An 18,935-nucleotide genomic window follows, 5' to 3' on the forward strand; every position below is an offset into this window, starting at 1 on the left:
CTTATTGAGAACACGGTAAGCATGAGAGTTTGTAGCATAACCAACAAATATGCCCTCATAAGCTCTAGCCTCAAATTTAGACAAACGGACACCTTTCTTGAGAATGAAACACTTACACCCGAACACCTGGAAGTACTTGAGGTTGGGCTTGTTGCCGGTGAGTATCTCATATGGAGTCTTGTTCAAGCCTTTGCGGAGGTAGAGCCGATTAGATGCATGACACGCGGTGTTGATGGCTTCGGCCCAAAAGTTGTATGGAGACTTGAACTCCGCCATCATGGTCCTTGCCGCATCCATCAACGTCCGGTTCTTTCTCTCCGCAACACCATTTTGTTGAGGGGTGTACGGTGCGGAATATTGATCCTTGATCCCCTCATCACTAAGAAACTCATCCAAGGTGTAGTTCTTGAACTTGGTGCCGTTGTCACTTCTTATAGTCAAGATCTTTGCATTGTGTTGACGTTGGGCTTCATTTGCAAAGTCAATGACGGTTTGTTGGGTCTCGCTCTTCCTCTTGAAGAAATACACCCAAGTGTATCTTGAATAGTCATCCACAATCACCAAGCAATACTTCCTACCCCCAAGACTATCAAAGGATGGAGGCCCAAAGAGATCCAAATGAAGGAGCTCCAAAGGCCTCTTCGAGAAAATGATAGTCGTGGGAGGGTGAGCCTTCTCATGTAGCTTTCCTTCAATACAAGCACTGCAAGCACGATCTTTAGCAAAACTAACATTCGTTAGTCCACGGACATGGTCCCCCTTGAGAAGACTTTGCAAAGATCTCATATTGACATGGGCTAAACGGTGATGCCAAAGCCATCCCACGTCAACTTTAGCCATTAGGCATGTCGCGGTCTTAGTGGGTCGCTCCGAAAAGTTAATCACATATAGACCATTCTCGACATGCCCAACAAAGGCTACTTTAAGAGTCTTGCTCCACAAGAGGGCCACGGTATCAATATCAAAGAAAGTGGCAAAGCCCATGATTGCAAGTTGACAAATGGAAAGTAATATGTATGCAAGGGACTCAACAAGCATGACCTTCTCGATCGTGAGATCATGAGAAATGACAACCTTGCCGAGTCCCAATACCTTAGAAGACGAGGCATCACCCACTCGACATTGGTGGGCATAGATGGAATCTTGTGCACGTCCACCACCAAGTCCTTGCTTCCGGTCATATGATTTGTAGCTCCATTATCGAGCAACCATGATCCCCCACCGGAAGCAAACACCTACAAGAGATCAATGCTTGGTTTTAGGTACCCATTTTGTAATGGGTCCTTTGATGTTAGTAACAAGGGTCTTAGGAACCCAAATAGACCATTCAATATACTCATGAGGAGAACCAACAAATTTGGCATAAACATGCCCATCACTAGCACGGCACAAAACATAAGAAGGGTTAAAGTCGCCGGCTTTGTTGGAAGGGGTGGCCTTGTCGTTCTTGACACCACCACCCTTCACATTGTTCTTCTTCTCCTTGGAAGCACCCTTTCCCTCCTTTACAAAGGTTTGCTTGAGAGGGGGAGGTCGTTGGGTCTCGTCATTCTTCTTCTTGTTCTTGGGCATGGGTGCGAACCCAATTCCTTCCTTGCCCACAACTTCCTTTTGATTGCTCAAAAGGTCGTTGAGGTTCTTCTCACCTTGAATGCACGACACAAGGCCTTTCTCAAGTTGCTCCTTCAACTTAGCATTCTCCTCAACAAGATGCACATGCTCACAACAAGGGTTAGTAGCATTTGCATTATCAATTAACACCATATGAGGAAAGGTGGCTTTCTCCTTGGTTAGCTTCACTTGGAGTTGATCATGAGACTCCTTGAGGCTAGCATGAATACCTTTCAAGGCCTTGTGAGCCTTGTCAAGTATATCAAACTCCTCCTTGTGTCTAGCAAGATCAACCCCAAGTTTGGCTTTCTCGGAATTGAGCACACGAGAAACAACAAGAGCAGGATCAAGATCTTTCTTTGACTTAGCATGATCATCGTTGTGTGACTCCTCAAGAGCCAAACGAAGAACACGCTCTTCCTCAAGAGCATTGGAAAGATCCGAGATCTCGTCGGCATAGTCACGACTATGCCCGTCCATCTTAGAGATGGTATCTTCGTGATCCTCGATCATGTCATTGGCTTCACCAAGTTGTTCCAAGAGGGCAACGAAGTGCTTCTTGGATTTACCCTTGAGTTTACCCATAAAGGTGTCAAACTCATTCTCCTCCACATTTGTTCCCTCATGTTCATCAATGCCATCCGTCAAAGAAGGATGATTAATGATGGTAGTTTTCATGTTGGGGGTTACCTTGTTGGTGGCTTTAGCCATGAGGCACTTGGAGGTGATGCTCTCATTGGGTGAGTCGAAGAGAGACACCCGTGGAGTCGTCGCAATGGCAACGGAGGCCATGGCAATCGACTCACCATCTTCATCATCATCATCATCCTCATTGTACTCTTCTTGTACCACCAATGTCTTGGGAGGAGTCTTCTTGGTGAAGTTGCTCTTGTTGGGGAAAGACTTGGCCTTGTCCTTCCGGATGAGCTTGCCACCATTGTCTTCCCTCTTCTCATAAGGGCACTCCGCAACAAAGTGGCTCACATTGCCACAATTAAAGCAAGTCCTCACTCGTTGCTTGCCCTTTGCGCCACTTGAATTGTTCTTGTTGAAGTTGGGCCTTGTGTTCTTCTTGCTCCAAAATTGCCTTGAAGCAAGAGCCATGTGTTCATTATAGGCATACTTCGTATCTTCGAGGTTGCTCTCCTCTTCTTCCTCTTCATCCTCTTCCTCCATACTAACCTTGGCCTTTAGTGCAAGGTTGGGCTTCTTTACTCTTCGAGAGCGTAGTACCGCATTATCGGCGGTCTTGTCCAAGATGCTCATAGCAACGAACTCATCCAACACTTCACTTGAGGACAAGGTGTGGAAGTCCGGTCTTTGACGAATGACGGAGGACATGGCTTTGTGGTAGGGCATCATTGCCTTGAGGAATTTGCGTTTGATCCAATTGTCATCCGTGTCCTTACTTCCATGATCTCGGAGTGAGACCGCGAGCTTGGTTACCCTCCGATAAAGCTTGCGAGGTTCTTCATCTTCTTTCATTGCAAACTCATCGGCTTCATCTTGCACCACTTCATAGTTGGAGCGTTGAATGCTTGCGCTTCCCTGGTAGAGGGAAACAACTTGGTGCCAAGCATCTTTGGCCATGGAGTTGGGCCGGAGATGAGGAAGATCTTCGGGTGGGATTGCTTCTTGGATGATGAAGAGAGCATTCTCATTTAATTGATTATCCACGGCTTCTCTAGGAGTGAAGTTGCTTCGGTCATGCGGATAGAAACCTTCTTCAATGATTCTCCAAAGGTTAGTGTTCACATGATTTAAATGACGCTTAAAGCGATAGACCCAAGAATCAAATTCCACATTCTTCTCAATCTTAGGGGCCGGGCCGGCATGATTCAAATGAGTGGAAGGAAGCGGTCCACCATAGACAAGTGGAGGTTCCACATGGGCAAAGATGCAGGTGCCATTTTTACCACTAGAAGAAGGAGCTTTCTCGCTAGTAGCTTCCCCCTTGTCAGAGGTAGCATCCGTCACCTTGTTAGCGGGATCACCCACTTTCAACGGTGCAGTGGAAAGTTTAAGCCCTTCTATGAATTTATTAAACATGCTTTCGACCTCGGTCGTCATGGAGGTTTTCAATGTGTCCAATGCCACATTGAATTCCTGACGAGAGACCGCGGTTCCCCCATCTCCCGTAGACGAGACCGGATTCGCACCGGAGTGCTCCTCCATACCGTCTACAACGTCAACCATACTCTTCGGACGGTAAATTCCTTAATCAAGAGACGAGGCTCTAATACCAATTGAAAGGATCGATATTGTTGACTAGAGGGGGGTGAATAGGCAACTAACAATTTTTAGCATTTCTTTACCAATTTAAACTTTGCATCAAAGTAGGTTGTCTAGATATGCAACTAGGTGAGCAACCTATATGATGCAACAACAACAAGCACACGAGCAAGCAAGGAATATATCACAAATAAGCTTGCACAAGTAAAGGCATGAAATAACCAAGAGTGAAGCCGGTGAAGACGAGGATGTGTTACCTAAGTTCCTTCCCTTTGAGGGGAAGTACGTCTCCGTTGGAACGGTGTGGAGGCACAATGATCCTCAAGAAGCCACTAGGTCCACCGTATTCTCCTCACGCCCTCACACAATGCGAGATGCCGTGATTCCACTATTGGTGCCCTTGGAGGCGGCGACCGAACCTTTACAAACAAGGTTGGGGCAATCTCCACAACTTAATTGGAGGCTCCCAACGACACCACGAAGCTTCACCACAATGAACTATGGCTCCGCGGTGACCTCAACCGTCTAGGGTGCTCAAACACCCAAGAGTAACAAGATCCGCTAGGGATTAGTGGGGGAATCAAATTTCTCTTGGTGGAAGTGTAGATCGGGGCCTTCTCAACCAATCCCGAGCAAATCAACAAGTTTGATTGGCTAGGGAGAGAGATCGGGCGAAAATGGAGCTTGGAGCAACAATGGAGCTTTTGGGGGAAGAGGTGAGTCAACTTTGGAGAAGAAGACCCCTTTTATAGAGGGGGGAACAATCCAACCGTTACCCCCCTAAACAGCCCCGCAGAGGGCGGTACTACCGCTCCCCCTCGCGGTACAGCCGTGTAGTCTGGGAGGGCTGGCGAGAGAGCAGGAGTTGTACCCAATGCGGTACTGCCGCGGTGGTAGGGCGGTACTACCGCTCATGAGCGGCACTACCGCTCTACTGCCGCTACTTAGTGCCGCACAATCCGACACGAGAAGCGACCCCCTCGAGTCGACGCGGTAGGAGCCTGGTACCGCGGCGGTACTACGGCTGAGGACCCACCGGCGGTACTACCGCTGCCGAGCGGTACTGCCACCTGTGACTCCTAAGCGGTACTACCGCTGGGCACCGCGGTACTACCGCTGGGACCAAACGAAGCACATAGGAAGGGGAATGAGCTCTCCATTGAAGCGGAAAGGCTCAGAGGGTGTGAAAAGGATGTGTACGTGTTGATTCCACCCTAGCCTTACCAAAGCGGACCCCCTCTTGATAATACGGTGACTCCTACGGAACTAGTTCACCAAAATAGAAACAAAAGAGCTACACCGTCTTGAATAACACTCCGAGGGGAAAGAAATCGTCTCGTGCCAAAGGATGAATCTCTGAAAAGCTCAAAGCACATGATTAGTCCGCAAACATGTTGTTATCAATCACCAAAACTACATCTAGAGAGATATGCCTTAACAACCACTATTCACTGCTACTCGTAAATGAAGAATGAAAGTTAAAAGAAGGAGAAAAGGGAATGCTTCCCGCTTTAGTATAGTTACTTATTTGTTTTGTTCTCGTTTTTTCTTTCTTAAAATATGTGTGAGGTAGATTTTTTTAATAATACTCCAAAATTACCGGAACAACTGGGATACCAAAATTAGTTAAAACTATGATGTTTATTTGAGTTAAACACCTCACAAGATTTTTAACTATGATTTTTCCTATAATACTATAGGCTAAGAAACTCAAAAAAGAGAAAACATCTATGGAGAGTCTAAGTTGGCACTTGTATTCCATGTGAAAATAAACATAAATCTAAGCAGAGCCGGTAATATTCTTCGTCGATTCCTTTTGAGAAAAAAACACATAATGGTAACTAATCGGCTGAAAAACCAATCGACGACTGTGTCGGTTGAGAAAACCTTTTTTTGTTTCTGTGAAGTGGCCCAGTCTACTCGCTCGGTTGTGGTTTCCCTTACCCTTTATCAACCAGGTCGTTCTAAAACCTTAGCTTCTCTTATGGTGCGTGACGATTTTCCTCCCGTGTCGGTTGTCCCGAAAAAGGATCAGGAGGCGGATGAGAAGCTATTGAAGAAAGCAGAGGCAGGAGTCGAAGCAGCCGCAATCGGCAGTGGAGGAAGGGGGGGTCAATCATCTCTACGCAAAGAACAGCGTGTACGACCCAAAATAGAGGGAATGCATATACACCCACTTCGCCTTCATCCCGAGACTCGATCTCGACAAGGAGTATAAGCCCCCGTTTCCCCGCCAATTTTGACCCCAATGGTCGGCCCAACAACACTATTTTTGGAAAGCTGGAAACCTTTCGCATGGTTCTGGGAAGATCGACCAGTTATTTCCTATTTTCCTGTATTTTAAATCTGTTTTCTTTTGGTTTTACTGTTTCTTTCTCTTTTTTGTTCTCATTATCCATTTTACATGTTTTCTTTTTAAAGTTCATGACCTTTTTTAATGTGTGATGAACATTTTGAGAAAATAAGTAAAGTATTGTGTTCATATATACATTTATAGGACTTCAAAATATAACAAAAACCCATAAAAATATAGCAAAGGATAGTAAAATTGTCAGGTTGTGTATATAAATAAACCGCTGAGAAAAAAACAAGAAAAAATGTTCGTTTGAGCTAGGGTCACTGAAAGGCGATGAGCCTGGCCCATATAGGGGCCGTGGACCGGCGGACAAGAGCGGAGGTGCTCAGCGAGACAGACTCTATTTACATCATGCTCGTTTACCGCATCAAGCGCCGAGCGCGTCTCCATTAGTGCAACACAGGCTTGTTGCAAAACTATTTCTGCAACACATGTCTTGCTGCAGAATTTTTTGCAACAATAGTTTTGTTGCAACTGAGTTTTGTTGTAATTTTTCTTTATGCAACTGAGGTCTTGTTGCATAAATATTTTGCAAGAGAAGTTTTGTTGGAAACGTAGACCTGTTGTAGAACATTGCAACACTGCATATATTTCGGAAGCATAGCTCCGGTTGCAGAAGCGAGTTCAACGTATGATGGTATGCGGGCCCTCACTTGGACGCGCAGGGAAGGTGGCGGACGTGGCCGTTGTGATCCGCCGGGTGATGACAAGTGTTTCCCGAAGAAAATTATAACATGCTCAGAATGGAAGCCGAGTAGGCCACATAATTTTGGGCATAAAAAAGGCCGAAAACAGAAGAATAAAAATGAAAGGCAAAAAGTGGAAAGCGGGGTATTACGCGACCATGGTGGATTTGACGACTTTTGTGTTTTGCGGGAAGTATTTGACGACTTGTAACGATCTTATCATCCTCGGTTTATTTGTAGTTTCTTTAGCGTTATTTGTAGTTTTCTTGTCCCTACCGTACACGGGAGAACAATGTACCATGCATGAGGATCACACGAGACCTGAAGAAATGTTGCAGAGAGAGAAAGAGAAGAGTATCTCGATAACGGGTGTTTATTTTAAATTTTTTCAAAACAGAGGCAAAGTTTTGCCTTATCGATTAATTAAGAAGAAAAGAATTGCCCAATTAATTTACGGAAAACCGGGCGAAAACCAATACAATGAAGCACGGACTAACTCCTCAAATGGCAAGAAACCCCACAACAGCACATGCGGTCCCTCCCAGACTCTCTGAATACACAACATCCACAAACCCCGACATTGCTACTACGCCAAGAGACCCCCGACAAGAACAGCTCGACACAAGACATCAGGCCCTCCCAACCATCAACGACAACCCAATCAAAGCGGACAGGCCGACAGATCGAATGTCATCCATCAAGCAGCGAGAGACGCCTTGCCCATGGCGCCACTCTTTCCTTTGCCCACCTTCTTTTGTTTGCCCCTTATTGGTGTCCCTGTCAAGAGGCAAGCAATCGACCTACCCAAACCAGGTCTAGCAACCTCCACACTAGCGAGTAAGTTACAAAGTTCCTTCGCAAAGAGAGCATCTGGATTTGGAGTAGGTGCCAACACACTTGGCTCAATAATCATGTCACTCACAGGCATCACCTGCTCCATGGTCACAAACGAGGGAACATCAGCAACATTCAAAACTCCGTGCTCCATGACACCAAGGGGTCGACTGGTTGACACCTGACATCCAATGGACTTAGGAGATCGAGAGATTGAAACATCCAAAACACGTGTTTATTTGATTGCCTGGATAACGCGTGCTAATACTAGTTTGGTTGAAGGAAAAATACGCCATAATGATGCCCTGCTCCAGTTTGCACCAGGTAAACCCGCGAACCCAAACTTGCTCGCCTTCTGCATTTCCCTGCAGCAGACGATCGGCGGAAACTAGATCGGCAGATTGATCCGTAGCCACCCACGAACTCTCCAGCTGCCAAGCTGCCGTGCGCAGTTTGCAGAGTTGGAGAGGAGATCCTTTGGCCTCTGCCACCCACCCGGCACGTACGTAGCCAAATTGGTCGCTGTTGATTTGGCCTGTGCGTGTGTGCGTACGTGCGGTCGCCTCCGGTGATGTGTTGTGGGCGCCCGACGACCTGGGGCAGGCCGCATCCGGCGTAGTCCGGTCCAGCCGTGCAGGAGGTGTGATTCGGACTTGTCGCACGTAACGTCGCCCGAGTTATCGTGCCGACGTCGACCGCTGGAGGCGCCGACCGGCGAGCTGGATCCTTGAGCAGCAGCAGCACACCGCTGTCGTGTCATGCGCCTGGCGTCGTGGAGGCATCCTAAAACTCACACGTACAGCTTCTGTAGAACCGTGCTCCCAGTGTTACTGAGATACGGATGGATCGATCGAACGTTGTATTTCCATCTTGTCGACACGGCTGCACAGACATATCAGGCGTTCGGTTTGAATTGAAGCACGGACAGGGGTTACCTGTACTACGTCTACGTGACATGATAAGGCGGCAGCGCATACATCAGTCGCTACCGTGGCTCCGGAACGTGGCTCCATGGCATGACAGCGGAGCACCGAACAATCATCCATTCCAACGGGATATTCAGTGCACGTGTACTATGGAGGCCAGAGTGAAAAGGAGAATTGGAACTTTCTCGTACCTAGTTCACTTTGGCTTTCGGGCAGGAATTGGCCGGCAAAACCATGCCTGCTTCGATGATTTGACGCCATGCATGCAGCGGTGGCGCGCAGACGTGAGGGCATGTGTACATACTGCTCCTGCTACTTGAACAGATCAAGGCGTGAAGCTCGTAACGTGTACTCCTTCCACACATACATTCAAATCACCATCAGACAACTCGTCCGATCGATTGCTCATGATACGACAGCAACTACTCACTCCCGAGACGCTACGCGACGTGATTCGCCGGTTCAGTTAGGCTTGCTGACCGCAGATACTACCACGACTCCACCTGTAACAAGAAAGATTCGACCAGCCCCGCCACGAACACGGGAACCGCAACGGGGCACCGACGAGCCAGGCAAGCCGGCCTGCGCGGATCGGGAAACATGGCCCTTCCGGGCGGTGGCGCGACGGGCCACCCCGGCGAGAGCGATCGCGTCTTGCCCGGATCAGCCAGCAATAATGCCGATCGGCCACTCGTACCCGCCAATGATGAGTAATCGCAACTGCGACAGGGACCAACTCCAGGTAACGCACTTCACGGTCGCATCCCGGGGAGGCGCCACCCGCGGCGGCGCACCTGCCATTGCGGGCGTGCATTCATAGGGAAACGACATCGATTTACCCTTCTAACGTTCCCCCCTGGCGGCCGGGCTCGTCCAGACCTCGCCGGCGCCGAGGGTCACCGCGGCTGCGGACTGCGGCGGCAGGACCTGCCACGGGGAGAAATTTCAGCGCGGGGCACGTCATGGCGTGCGCGGCAAATACAAAATTGCTCGGTCGTGTTGACCGTTGAGTATGTCGACATGTCTGGCCTCCCTGGATAAGAGCGCGCCGTGCAGCTGCATGCCCGTCGCCGTCAGCGTCGGGGGCTCGGGCGACCGAGCGCCGGCAGGTGGCCACGTCCGACCACCAAGCGCGCCCAGCTCTTGGGCTGCCCATGAGCTGGTTCCACGGGGGGGCGCGATCGTACGTGGCACGGGCCAGGGGTGCGCGTCAGCGTCGACGGCTGCCCCGGCAGGAGTCTTTATTAGGTTCTCGCCCCGCGATCGTGCCTGTCTGGACGCCACATCGACCCACATGCGTCAATCATTACTACAATCTTTTTAAACCAGTGGTGCTTCTATATTTTTAGGAAGATCAGTACGATCTTTTTGAAGTTTTTTTAGTGGTGTGGGGCTTCGTTTTGGGGATAGCCATGAAAATGGTCACGTAGGACAAGTAATTCGAGTAGTATTTCTGTATGTATCTGACGTGGCGGCGTGATACGACTTGTCAGAGCTGAAGCTTCTCTCGCTCGGTCGCTCGGACACTTGGACCTGCCGCATGCATGCATTATTTGCTTTCGTTTTCGAACTTGTCTGGCCATGCATTTTCAAAACTGTAAATCACGTGGTGAACTCGCCTGCCAAGTTTCCAATCGAACAGCAGTGTCGTGTTCCCGCGCCTATAACAACAGCCAAACTTTTTGGACACCACATCACACCTCAAGAAGCAACCAAGAAACGCGCGCGGCTGGGTGCAGATCATCGACGGCGGAACGAAACGAAAGCAGCCCATAACGATCTCTTCGACTCGACCGGCCATGGACCCGCGGTGCAGCGGCCACTGGGAGAGCTCGTCGGAGGACGTGACGAGGTCGCTGCTGCCCCTGCACGACATCACGGCGGACGGCGGCGCCCACCGCCCCCCCTGCTCGCCGCTCGTCGCGTCGCTGCTCGCCAACAGGTACCTGTCGATCGCGGCCGGCCCGCTGGCCGCCGCGCTGATCTGCGCGCTCGTCGACCTGGGCCCCGGGCACGCGGCGGCGCGCAACATGCTCGGCGTGCTGGCGTGGGTGTTCATCTGGTGGATCACCGACGCCGTGCCGCTGGCCGTCGCGTCCATGGCGCCGCTCTTCCTCTTCCCCGTCTTCGGCGTCTCCTCCGCCGACGCCGTCGCCAAGGCCTACATGGACGACGTCATCTCCCTCGTGCTCGGCAGCTTCATCCTCGCCCTCGCCATCGAGCACTACAACATCCACCGCCGCCTCGCGCTCAACGTACGTTCATGGAGTCCTAGCAATTGATTCTTCCTGCTCGATCTCAGCGCACTGACATCGTGCGGCCCGCGCGCAGATCACGTCGCTCTTCTGCGGGGACCCGGTGAAACCGGCGCTGCTGCTGCTGGGCATCTGCGGCACCACCATGTTCGTCAGCATGTGGATCCACAACACGCCCTGCACCGTCATGATGATGCCGGTGGCCACGGGGATCCTGCAGAGGCTCCCCGGCGACGCGGCCGCCGGCGCCGACGCGCGCGAGTTCAGGCGGTTCTCCAAGGCGGTGGTGCTCGGCGTCGTGTACGCGTCGGCGATCGGCGGGATGGCCACGCTCACCGGCACGGGCGCCAACATCATCCTGGTGGGGATGTGGTCCACCTACTTCCCGGAGCAGGAGCCCATCACCTTCAGCTCCTGGATGTCCTTCGGCCTCCCCATGTCGCTCGTGCTCTTCGCCGCGCTCTGGGCCACGCTCTGCCTCATGTTCTGCTCCGACAACACCGGCAGGGCGCTCTCCGCTTACCTTGACCGCACCCATCTCAGGAGGGAGCTCAGCTTGCTTGGTACGTACCTTATCTTTCTTGCTCTCTCCTTCTCTGCGCACTTGAGGAAAATGACTGCTGTAGTATTCATTTAAACGAACTCTTGGTCAAACATTTCGTGGGCTCGGATAAAATTGAATGAACCACATTTTCCCTTTGGCACCCGTTGAAATTCTAGCGTTTAGTTATCTGATGGGGATCTTTGTGACAGGTCCAATGGCTTTTGCAGAGAAGATGGTTCTTGCCGTCTTCGGGGTAAGTCTGCACATTTTCTAGCCTTTTTCTTCCCTGAACCTAGAAACAGAGTGTTATTGCAACAGAACTGAATGGATCAACGGCTGATTTCATGCAGGGCCTTATTGTCCTGTGGATGACGAGGAGCATCACAGACGACATCCCTGGGTGGTCGGTCCTCTTCCACGGCAATGTCGGGGACGGAACAGTCACTGTAAGTGCACCAAGAATCATCTCATCTGATCATTTTTCAGAGACAATCAATCTGTCACGTGAACTCACTCGACGGCGGGGCACCATCTTGATCGCAATGCAGATCATGATGGCGACGCTGCTCTTCATAATCCCGAGCGGCAAGAGCGACGGCGAGAAGCTCATGGACTGGGGCAAGTGCCGGCGGCTGCAGTGGCACATCGTCCTCCTCCTCGGCGCCGGGTTCGCCATCGCCGACGGCTTCAAAGCGAGCGGCCTGACGGACATCCTCGCCGGGTGGCTGGGCTTCCTGCGGGGCGCGCCGGCGCTGGCCGTCGCGCCCGTGGCGTGCGCCTTCAGCGGCCTCCTCACGGAGTTCACCTCCGACGACGCCACCACCACGCTGGTGCTGCCGCTGCTGGCGGAGCTGGGCAGGACCATCGGCGTGCACCCGCTGCTGCTCATGGTGCCCGGCGCCGTCGGCGCGCAGCTCTCCTACCTGCTGCCCACCGGGTCGCCCGGCAACTCCGTCGGCTTCAGCACCGGCTACGTCACCATCAAGGACATGGTGGTCACCGGCATGCCCATCAAAATCGTCGGCGTCGCCGCTCTCACGGTCCTGCTGCCAACGCTAGGTAAGTTTACAGCTGCTGTGCAACCAGGAATTCAGACTCTGAAACAAAATAATCTGCACCCTAGTACCCTTACTCTGGTACTGAATCCTCTTCTGCTCTGCAGGTGTTGCGGTTTTTGGCATGGATCAGAAGGTGTAGGAATCTCGTACTGGAAGTTCAGTTGGATTTTTTGAACATTTCAATCTGTAGACTGTAGGTTACTAGTAGTAGTATCTAGTAGGAGGATATTGAGGTTGTTGTACAGTGTATAGTCAGTGGTATAGATAAGGCGATTGTGCAGTCTGCAGTTGATCTATACCCAACTCTACCATGTGGTTTCAGAAAAGAGAATGTGCACCAGATGAAAACGGAAGGATGAAGGAGTTCGGTATATTCACATGGAAATGGAACCGCTTGATACAAATTTTACATGCCGTCTCGTAGATAAAGAAAAGAATATGATCCCATATCGTTCAGGAGGCACACTCTGTATGCACACATAATTCCACTATGAGGACCAGGATCGTATGATTGCACCACCTATAAACAATTGCATGATGAGTAGCAAGTCGCAGAACGTCCCAAGCAATGCCTTTATTATTACTATTGACACCTTTCCCTGTCATCTTATCGCTCCCGGTGATGATGGACCGGAACATTCGACATGATATCCTGCTGCCCATTGCAATCGTGGTTGATAAGATACGACACGATTTGATACTAACACAGGGGCGAACCCACGTTAACCCACCAGGTAGCACAGGGTAAAAAACTCTTTTACCTTATAAGTATAGAGCCCATATACGATGGGACACCCCTAATTTTCCTAGAAAGACACCCGTACATCACACAAGTGCAGCCTAGTTGTAGCAGCGTGTGACGCTGTATCGATTGAGGAAGCCACGAAGGCCCAGTCCAGCCTGTCCAGGATAGGAGCAGTACATTGATCGATACTTGCCTTCGGCCCTCCGGCCCTTCGCCTCGCCTGTTCTCGACTTTGCGCTTCGTGCCCTTGTTCTTTCGCCTTCCTCTGTATCCCCGTACGTCGGACACGCCGCCTATTCTGCAGAGCGCGGCAAGTCGCCGAATCAGTGGAGAAAAGAAGGCACAGGTATGCCGCATCAGACCCAGGCCTGATCAGACCCCCAATTCGACGTGCCTCTGCGGCTTTGCCTCAGCTTTTTGTAAATCTTACTCTAATTATTGCTTTGTCTCTCTAACCCTAGGGAATTAGGGGTACTGCCGTACTGGATATTACTAGAGATTTTGACTGTATTGGGTAATTGAACTATTTGAGATAATTGTGCACCAAGTGGAGACCAATATTGCAAAATTCTAGGACGGCTGGAAGCATCGGCACCATGTCAAGTATGTTTTATACTACAACCCGTGCAATTCTAATTCAAGTATTATGTACGTACACATGATTCATAGTTCTTTTCTTTCATGCAAATTTTAATTATCTGAATAAATTGCAAAATTTAAGGAGAAGCTCAGTTTATGGAAAGGTTTCTAAAAAAGAGGAGAACCTCAGTGCAAGATGAAAATGTTGGTCCGTCACACGAACATAATCAGAACGATGGCTCAGTTCCGCCACCATCGGATGGACAAATTGATGCATCACCACATGAACAGACTGATGTTCCAGCCCCGCCATCACCACATGGACAAAATGATGCCTCCACACATGAACCTAGTTCTGCCAATACTACAAGGAATTCATCTCAAGTTGAAGAGATCAATTGGGAAGAAGAAATTCAGTTTGATCCAGGTAAAAGGAGAAGCATAGATGAGTACCATCCCAATCAGAGAGATATGGTAAGAAGGAAGTATTTGGCCAATGGCCCTTGTCAACCTCGTACTGCTGATTTTGAAGTGACAGAAATATGTGGTAAAGATAGAAGGTTCGTTCGGGAATGGTTTGATGAGTTTGGGAGCTGGCTTGAGTATAGTGAGTCCAAACGAAAAGCATATTGTTTTTGTTGTTTCTTGTTTAGACCGCGCAAGAAGAAAGAAGCCGGATATGATGCATTTGTTGCAAATGGTTGGTCAAGTTGTAATAAAAAATATAGATTAAAGGAGCATGTAGGAGACATCAATAGTGCTCACAACCAAGCAAAAAGAGATTGTGATGCTTTGCTGAAACAAAAGCAACACATCTATGTTGCTCTAAACAACCAAAGTAATGTTGAGAGGAATGCTTATTGTACTCGACTAAATGCGTCAATTGATGTTACTAGAGTGTTACTGAAGCAAGGGTTGCCTTTCCGTGGCCACGATGAGTCTGACGGGTCTCTCAATAAAGGTAATTTCAAGGAATTGCATGCTTACACAACAGAGCAGAATCCGGAGGTAAGAAAAGTTGTGGCCCATAATGCTCCAGGTAATAATCAGTTGACTTCTTCAAAGATTCAGAAGGACATAGTTGAATGTTTTGCAAAGGAGATATTGCATTCTGTTCTTCGGGAAATTGGGAATGATGTATTTTCTTTGCTAGTTGATGAATCAAGGGATGTGGCTGGTAAAGAGCAAATGGCGGTGGTATTGCGGTATGTTGGTAAATGTGGAAGTGCCATAGAGACATTAGTTGGCCTTACTCATGTGAAGGAGACAACTTCCAAGTATCTCAAGTCTGCCATTGATGATTTATTTGCAGAATATAAATTAAGTTTCAAGCAAGTTAGAGGGCAAGGATATGACGGTGCGAGCAATATGCGAGGTGAGTTTAATGGCTTACAATCCTTAATCATGAGAGAGAATAGCACAACATATTATGTTCACTGTTTTGCCCATCAGCTTCAGTTAGTTGTTGTGGCTGTTGTTCGGAAGCACAAATGCATTGGTAATTTTTTTGATATGATCTCAGTCTTGTTGAATGTGGTCTCTGGATCCTCAAAGAGAAAGGACATGATTCGAGACAAACATAAAGAACAAGTGTGTGAAGCTTTAGGTTGTGGACTGCTAAAAAGTGGGACAAGATTAAATCAAGAACTAGCTCTTCAAAGACCTGGAGACACTCGATGGAGTTCTCACTACAAGACACTTAAGAGTTTGATTGATATGTTCCGTACAGTTGTCAAAGTGCTAGAATATGTGGAAGAAGAAGACAGGGATGGCACAAATAGAAGGCAGGCATGTGGTCTTCTTGTTTATTTCCAGTCTTTTGATTTTGTGTTCTACTTACAGCTTATGTCCACTATATTGATAATCACAAACACATTATCATTGGCTCTACAACGGAAGAATCAGGACATTGTGAATGCTATTAATTGTGTGAATTCAACCAAAGCCTCCTTGAATGATCTAAGGAGAAATGGATGGGAATCTGTCCTACATAAAGCATATGTCTTTTGTGACAAGCATGCCATTTCCAAGTTGCAAATGGAAGACCAATATGTGAATCCAAAGAAACCACGGCAAAAAACAGGTATCACTATAGGCATCATTATGAAGTGGATTGTTTTAATGATGTTATTGATTGGCTGCTTCAAGAACTTGATAATCGCTTCAATGAGAAAAATTCTGAACTACTTGTTTGCTCAGCGGCTTTGAGCCCAAATGAATCATTTCATGATTTCAACTTAGAACATTTGATGAGTCTAGCTAAACTTTATCCAAAAGATTTTGATGATGGAGAACTCAGGGACCTTAGGCATCACCTTCATCTTTACATTGCTGATGTCCGAGCAGATGATCGCTTCTCTGGATTAAGTAATATTTGTGAGCTCTCTCAAAAAATGGTGGAGACAAGAAAACATATTGTCTATCCCTTGGTTTACCGACTTTTGAAGCTAGCACTAGTATTGCCTATTGCCACTACTACAGTTGAGAGATATTTTTCAGCTATGAGAATTGTGAAGACATATTTGCGCAATCGTCTTGGTGACGACGCCTTGAAGTACGACCTTATTTGTTATGTGGAGAAAAGCGAAATGAGGAAGGTTACTAATGATGCGGTAATTGATCGCTTTGAAGCCATGAAAAAACGTCGGAAACCATTTGAAAGTGCAAGTATCACTTAGATTATATTTTGGTGTGATGACAATGTGGTTAGTGGAACTAATGTTGGTTTCTAAAGTTTATCTCAGGACTTTGGTTCCAAGGTGTCCATTGATGGAGGTGTGCGACCCCCCAGTCCAAAAAGATCAAAGGCGTGGTTACCGGCGACTCGAAGGTTTTTCGTTTTGGTTCGATTTGAGTCGTAGGCAAAACCGCACTATCAAGAGGGGTCTTCGTGGATTTAGTGTCGTGTGGGAATGCCTCCAAGATAGATACACCAGCCCTCCTACACCTCCTCAGATATTCCACTTATTGTGTGCTTTGCCGTGGTGTCCTGTGATGTTTCATCAGAAATCTTCTGGACACCCCGTGTGCACGGGGTAGTCAGAATATTTCGGGACACCCCGTGCGCACGGGGTCTCTGACCCCCGTGCGCACGGGGTACCTCGAAACTCACTGGACACCCCATGCGCACGGGGCTGACTTGGCCCGTGCGCACGGGGTCCAACGGGCAGAAATCCCCTCCCGGCCAAGAACACTATATAAGCCCCCTTCTTCCTCCTCCATCCCCCAACCCTAATGTCTTGTTGAGCTCCTCCATTGCTACACCCCATTTTGCTCACTACTCTCAATCCCTCCACCCAATCTTGTTGAAACTTTGGGGATTGGGAGAGCAAGACCCGATCTACACTTTGACCAAACCAAATCGCGTTCCCCGCAACATTCATCCACCATGACTTGTTACTCTTGGAGCTTGGGCTCCTAGGCGGTTAGAGGTTCCTCCGGAAGCTTCCTTGCTTGTGGTGTGCTCCGGAGAAGTTTGTAAAGGTGTGGTGGTCGCCTTCAAGACCAGCCCCGAGTGATTCGAGGCTCATCCATTGGGGGTGACTCGAAGGAGATTACGGTGAGCCTTCGGTGGCGTTCCGCAAGCTTTGGCTCCGGCACCGCTCCAAACGGAGAGTAGCTCTTCCCCAAGGAAGAGTGAACTTCGGGATAAAATCCGCGTCCTCGTCTCACTTGTGGTTAATCCTTTCCCGCACTTTACTTAGCCTTGTATGCTTGTTGGCTTGCTAATTAGTTTGTTGCCTAGCATATTTAGCTTAGAGCTTGCTTGTCATATAGGTTGTGTTCACCTAGTTGCATATCTAGTGAACCCTTTTTATCCGCTAAGACTTAAAATTGACAAGAAAGAGTAAAATTTGTAGTCTCCTATTCACCCCCCCTCTAGTCGACCGTATCGATCCTTTCAATTAGTATCAGAGCCTCGTGCTCTAATATAAGGTTTTACAACCTTAGAGGATATGGTCGATCTAGGGAATGAGGGAGGTGACGCACCACTTGCGGAGGATGGTCAAAACCTACCCCCCGCCGCGGCCGACGCACTTGTTGCTCCGGCCGTTGCTCCCGTTGCCCCCATTAACCCGGGGGCCCCGTTGACCGCGGCCGATATTCTTTCAATGTTTGCGGACCTCAAAACTGCTATGTTGAAAGAAGTTCGCTCCTCGGTCAAGGAGGAAATTGATGCTCGCTTAAAGCCCTCGACATCCGCCTCAAACTCATTTGATCCAAATGCGGTTCATGATGCGGATGATTCGAGAGAACCTCTTGCATCCCCGGCTCGCACTCAAGTTCCCAAGTACGATGCCGTGGAACCCTTTTACTCACCACAACCCTTGCAGCACCCTCGCATTAATCCTGTGGGGCCTCCGCCCCCTTTGAAAGCTAACGCATTTGCTAAGTGGAAGCTAGATATGGAGTCTCATATTCGCAGTGCATCTACACAACTATGGTGGATTGTGGTCAACGGTTTCAACCCCAAGGATCCCATGAATCTCACTCCAAGAGAAGCGGTTGATGATCAACTCAATGCTACCGCCCACAACATGTTGCGCACCGCGGTGACCGATGACTATAGTGACTCCATTGCCCTACTCAAGACCGCCAAGGAAATTTGGGATTGCCTTGAGGAGGCCCTCGAAGGTGATGAAGCAATTCGAAGATCTCGGTTGGCTTTGCTCAAGCAAGAAGTCAACCTATTTGTGAGAAATGAGGGTGAGTCCGCGGAAGAGGTATATCGAAGGTTGAAGTCTCTTGTGCTCAATTTGAGAACCTTTGGGTGCACTTGGGGAAATGATGATTTCATTAAGGACAAGTTCATTGATGCTATGGTTCTCACGGAACATACCATGGTGATGATGATACATCAACGCCCGGGCTATCAAAAGTTGACCGCGGCACAAGTTGTATCCACTTTCTCAACTCATGTTCTTTTGGAGACCAAGTCCAAGAAGACCTTTGCCATAGCTCAAGCCACCAAGAACTCAAATCTTGCATTGAAGGCCAAGAACGTAGTTGCCCAACTCTCAAGGGATGAAGAAGTTGTTGAAGAGACTTGTGAGGAAGATGTTGACACCTCATGCCCGGCAAATGACTTTGCGGAAGACTTGGCTCTCT

The 18,935-nt window shown here is 48.9% G+C and overlaps 1 protein-coding gene and 1 pseudogene across 1 annotated transcript; both read left to right on the top strand.

Moving 5' to 3' along the window:
- Window positions 1-10,182: 10,182 nt before the first annotated feature.
- LOC123121908 (tonoplast dicarboxylate transporter) lies at window positions 10,183-12,931 on the top strand. Its single transcript, XM_044542000.1, has 6 exons — window positions 10,183-10,900; window positions 10,977-11,463; window positions 11,654-11,697; window positions 11,795-11,890; window positions 11,993-12,503; window positions 12,607-12,931. The coding sequence occupies exons 1-6, from the start codon at window positions 10,445-10,447 to the stop codon at window positions 12,639-12,641; spliced, it is 1,629 nt and encodes a 542-aa protein (XP_044397935.1). The 5' UTR covers window positions 10,183-10,444; the 3' UTR covers window positions 12,642-12,931.
- A 912-nt stretch (window positions 12,932-13,843) lies between these two features.
- On the top strand, window positions 13,844-16,504 carry LOC123120661 (zinc finger MYM-type protein 1-like; annotated as a pseudogene).
- Window positions 16,505-18,935: the final 2,431 nt, after the last annotated feature.

The sequence above is a fragment of the Triticum aestivum genome, chromosome 5D (assembly GCF_018294505.1).
Source record: "Triticum aestivum cultivar Chinese Spring chromosome 5D, IWGSC CS RefSeq v2.1, whole genome shotgun sequence".
NCBI classification, from domain to species: domain Eukaryota; kingdom Viridiplantae; phylum Streptophyta; class Magnoliopsida; order Poales; family Poaceae; genus Triticum; species Triticum aestivum.

Bases quoted from the DNA above. Each gene is read 5' to 3' on its own strand.
- LOC123121908 (XM_044542000.1), top strand. From the start codon at position 10,445: ATGGACCCGCGGTGCAGCGGCCACTGGGAGAGCTCGTCGGAGGACGTG. The intron at 10,901-10,976 runs GTACGTTCATGG...GCCCGCGCGCAG, and splicing joins ACCGCCGCCTCGCGCTCAAC to ATCACGTCGCTCTTCTGCGG. The intron at 11,891-11,992 runs GTAAGTGCACCA...ATCGCAATGCAG, and splicing joins TCGGGGACGGAACAGTCACT to ATCATGATGGCGACGCTGCT.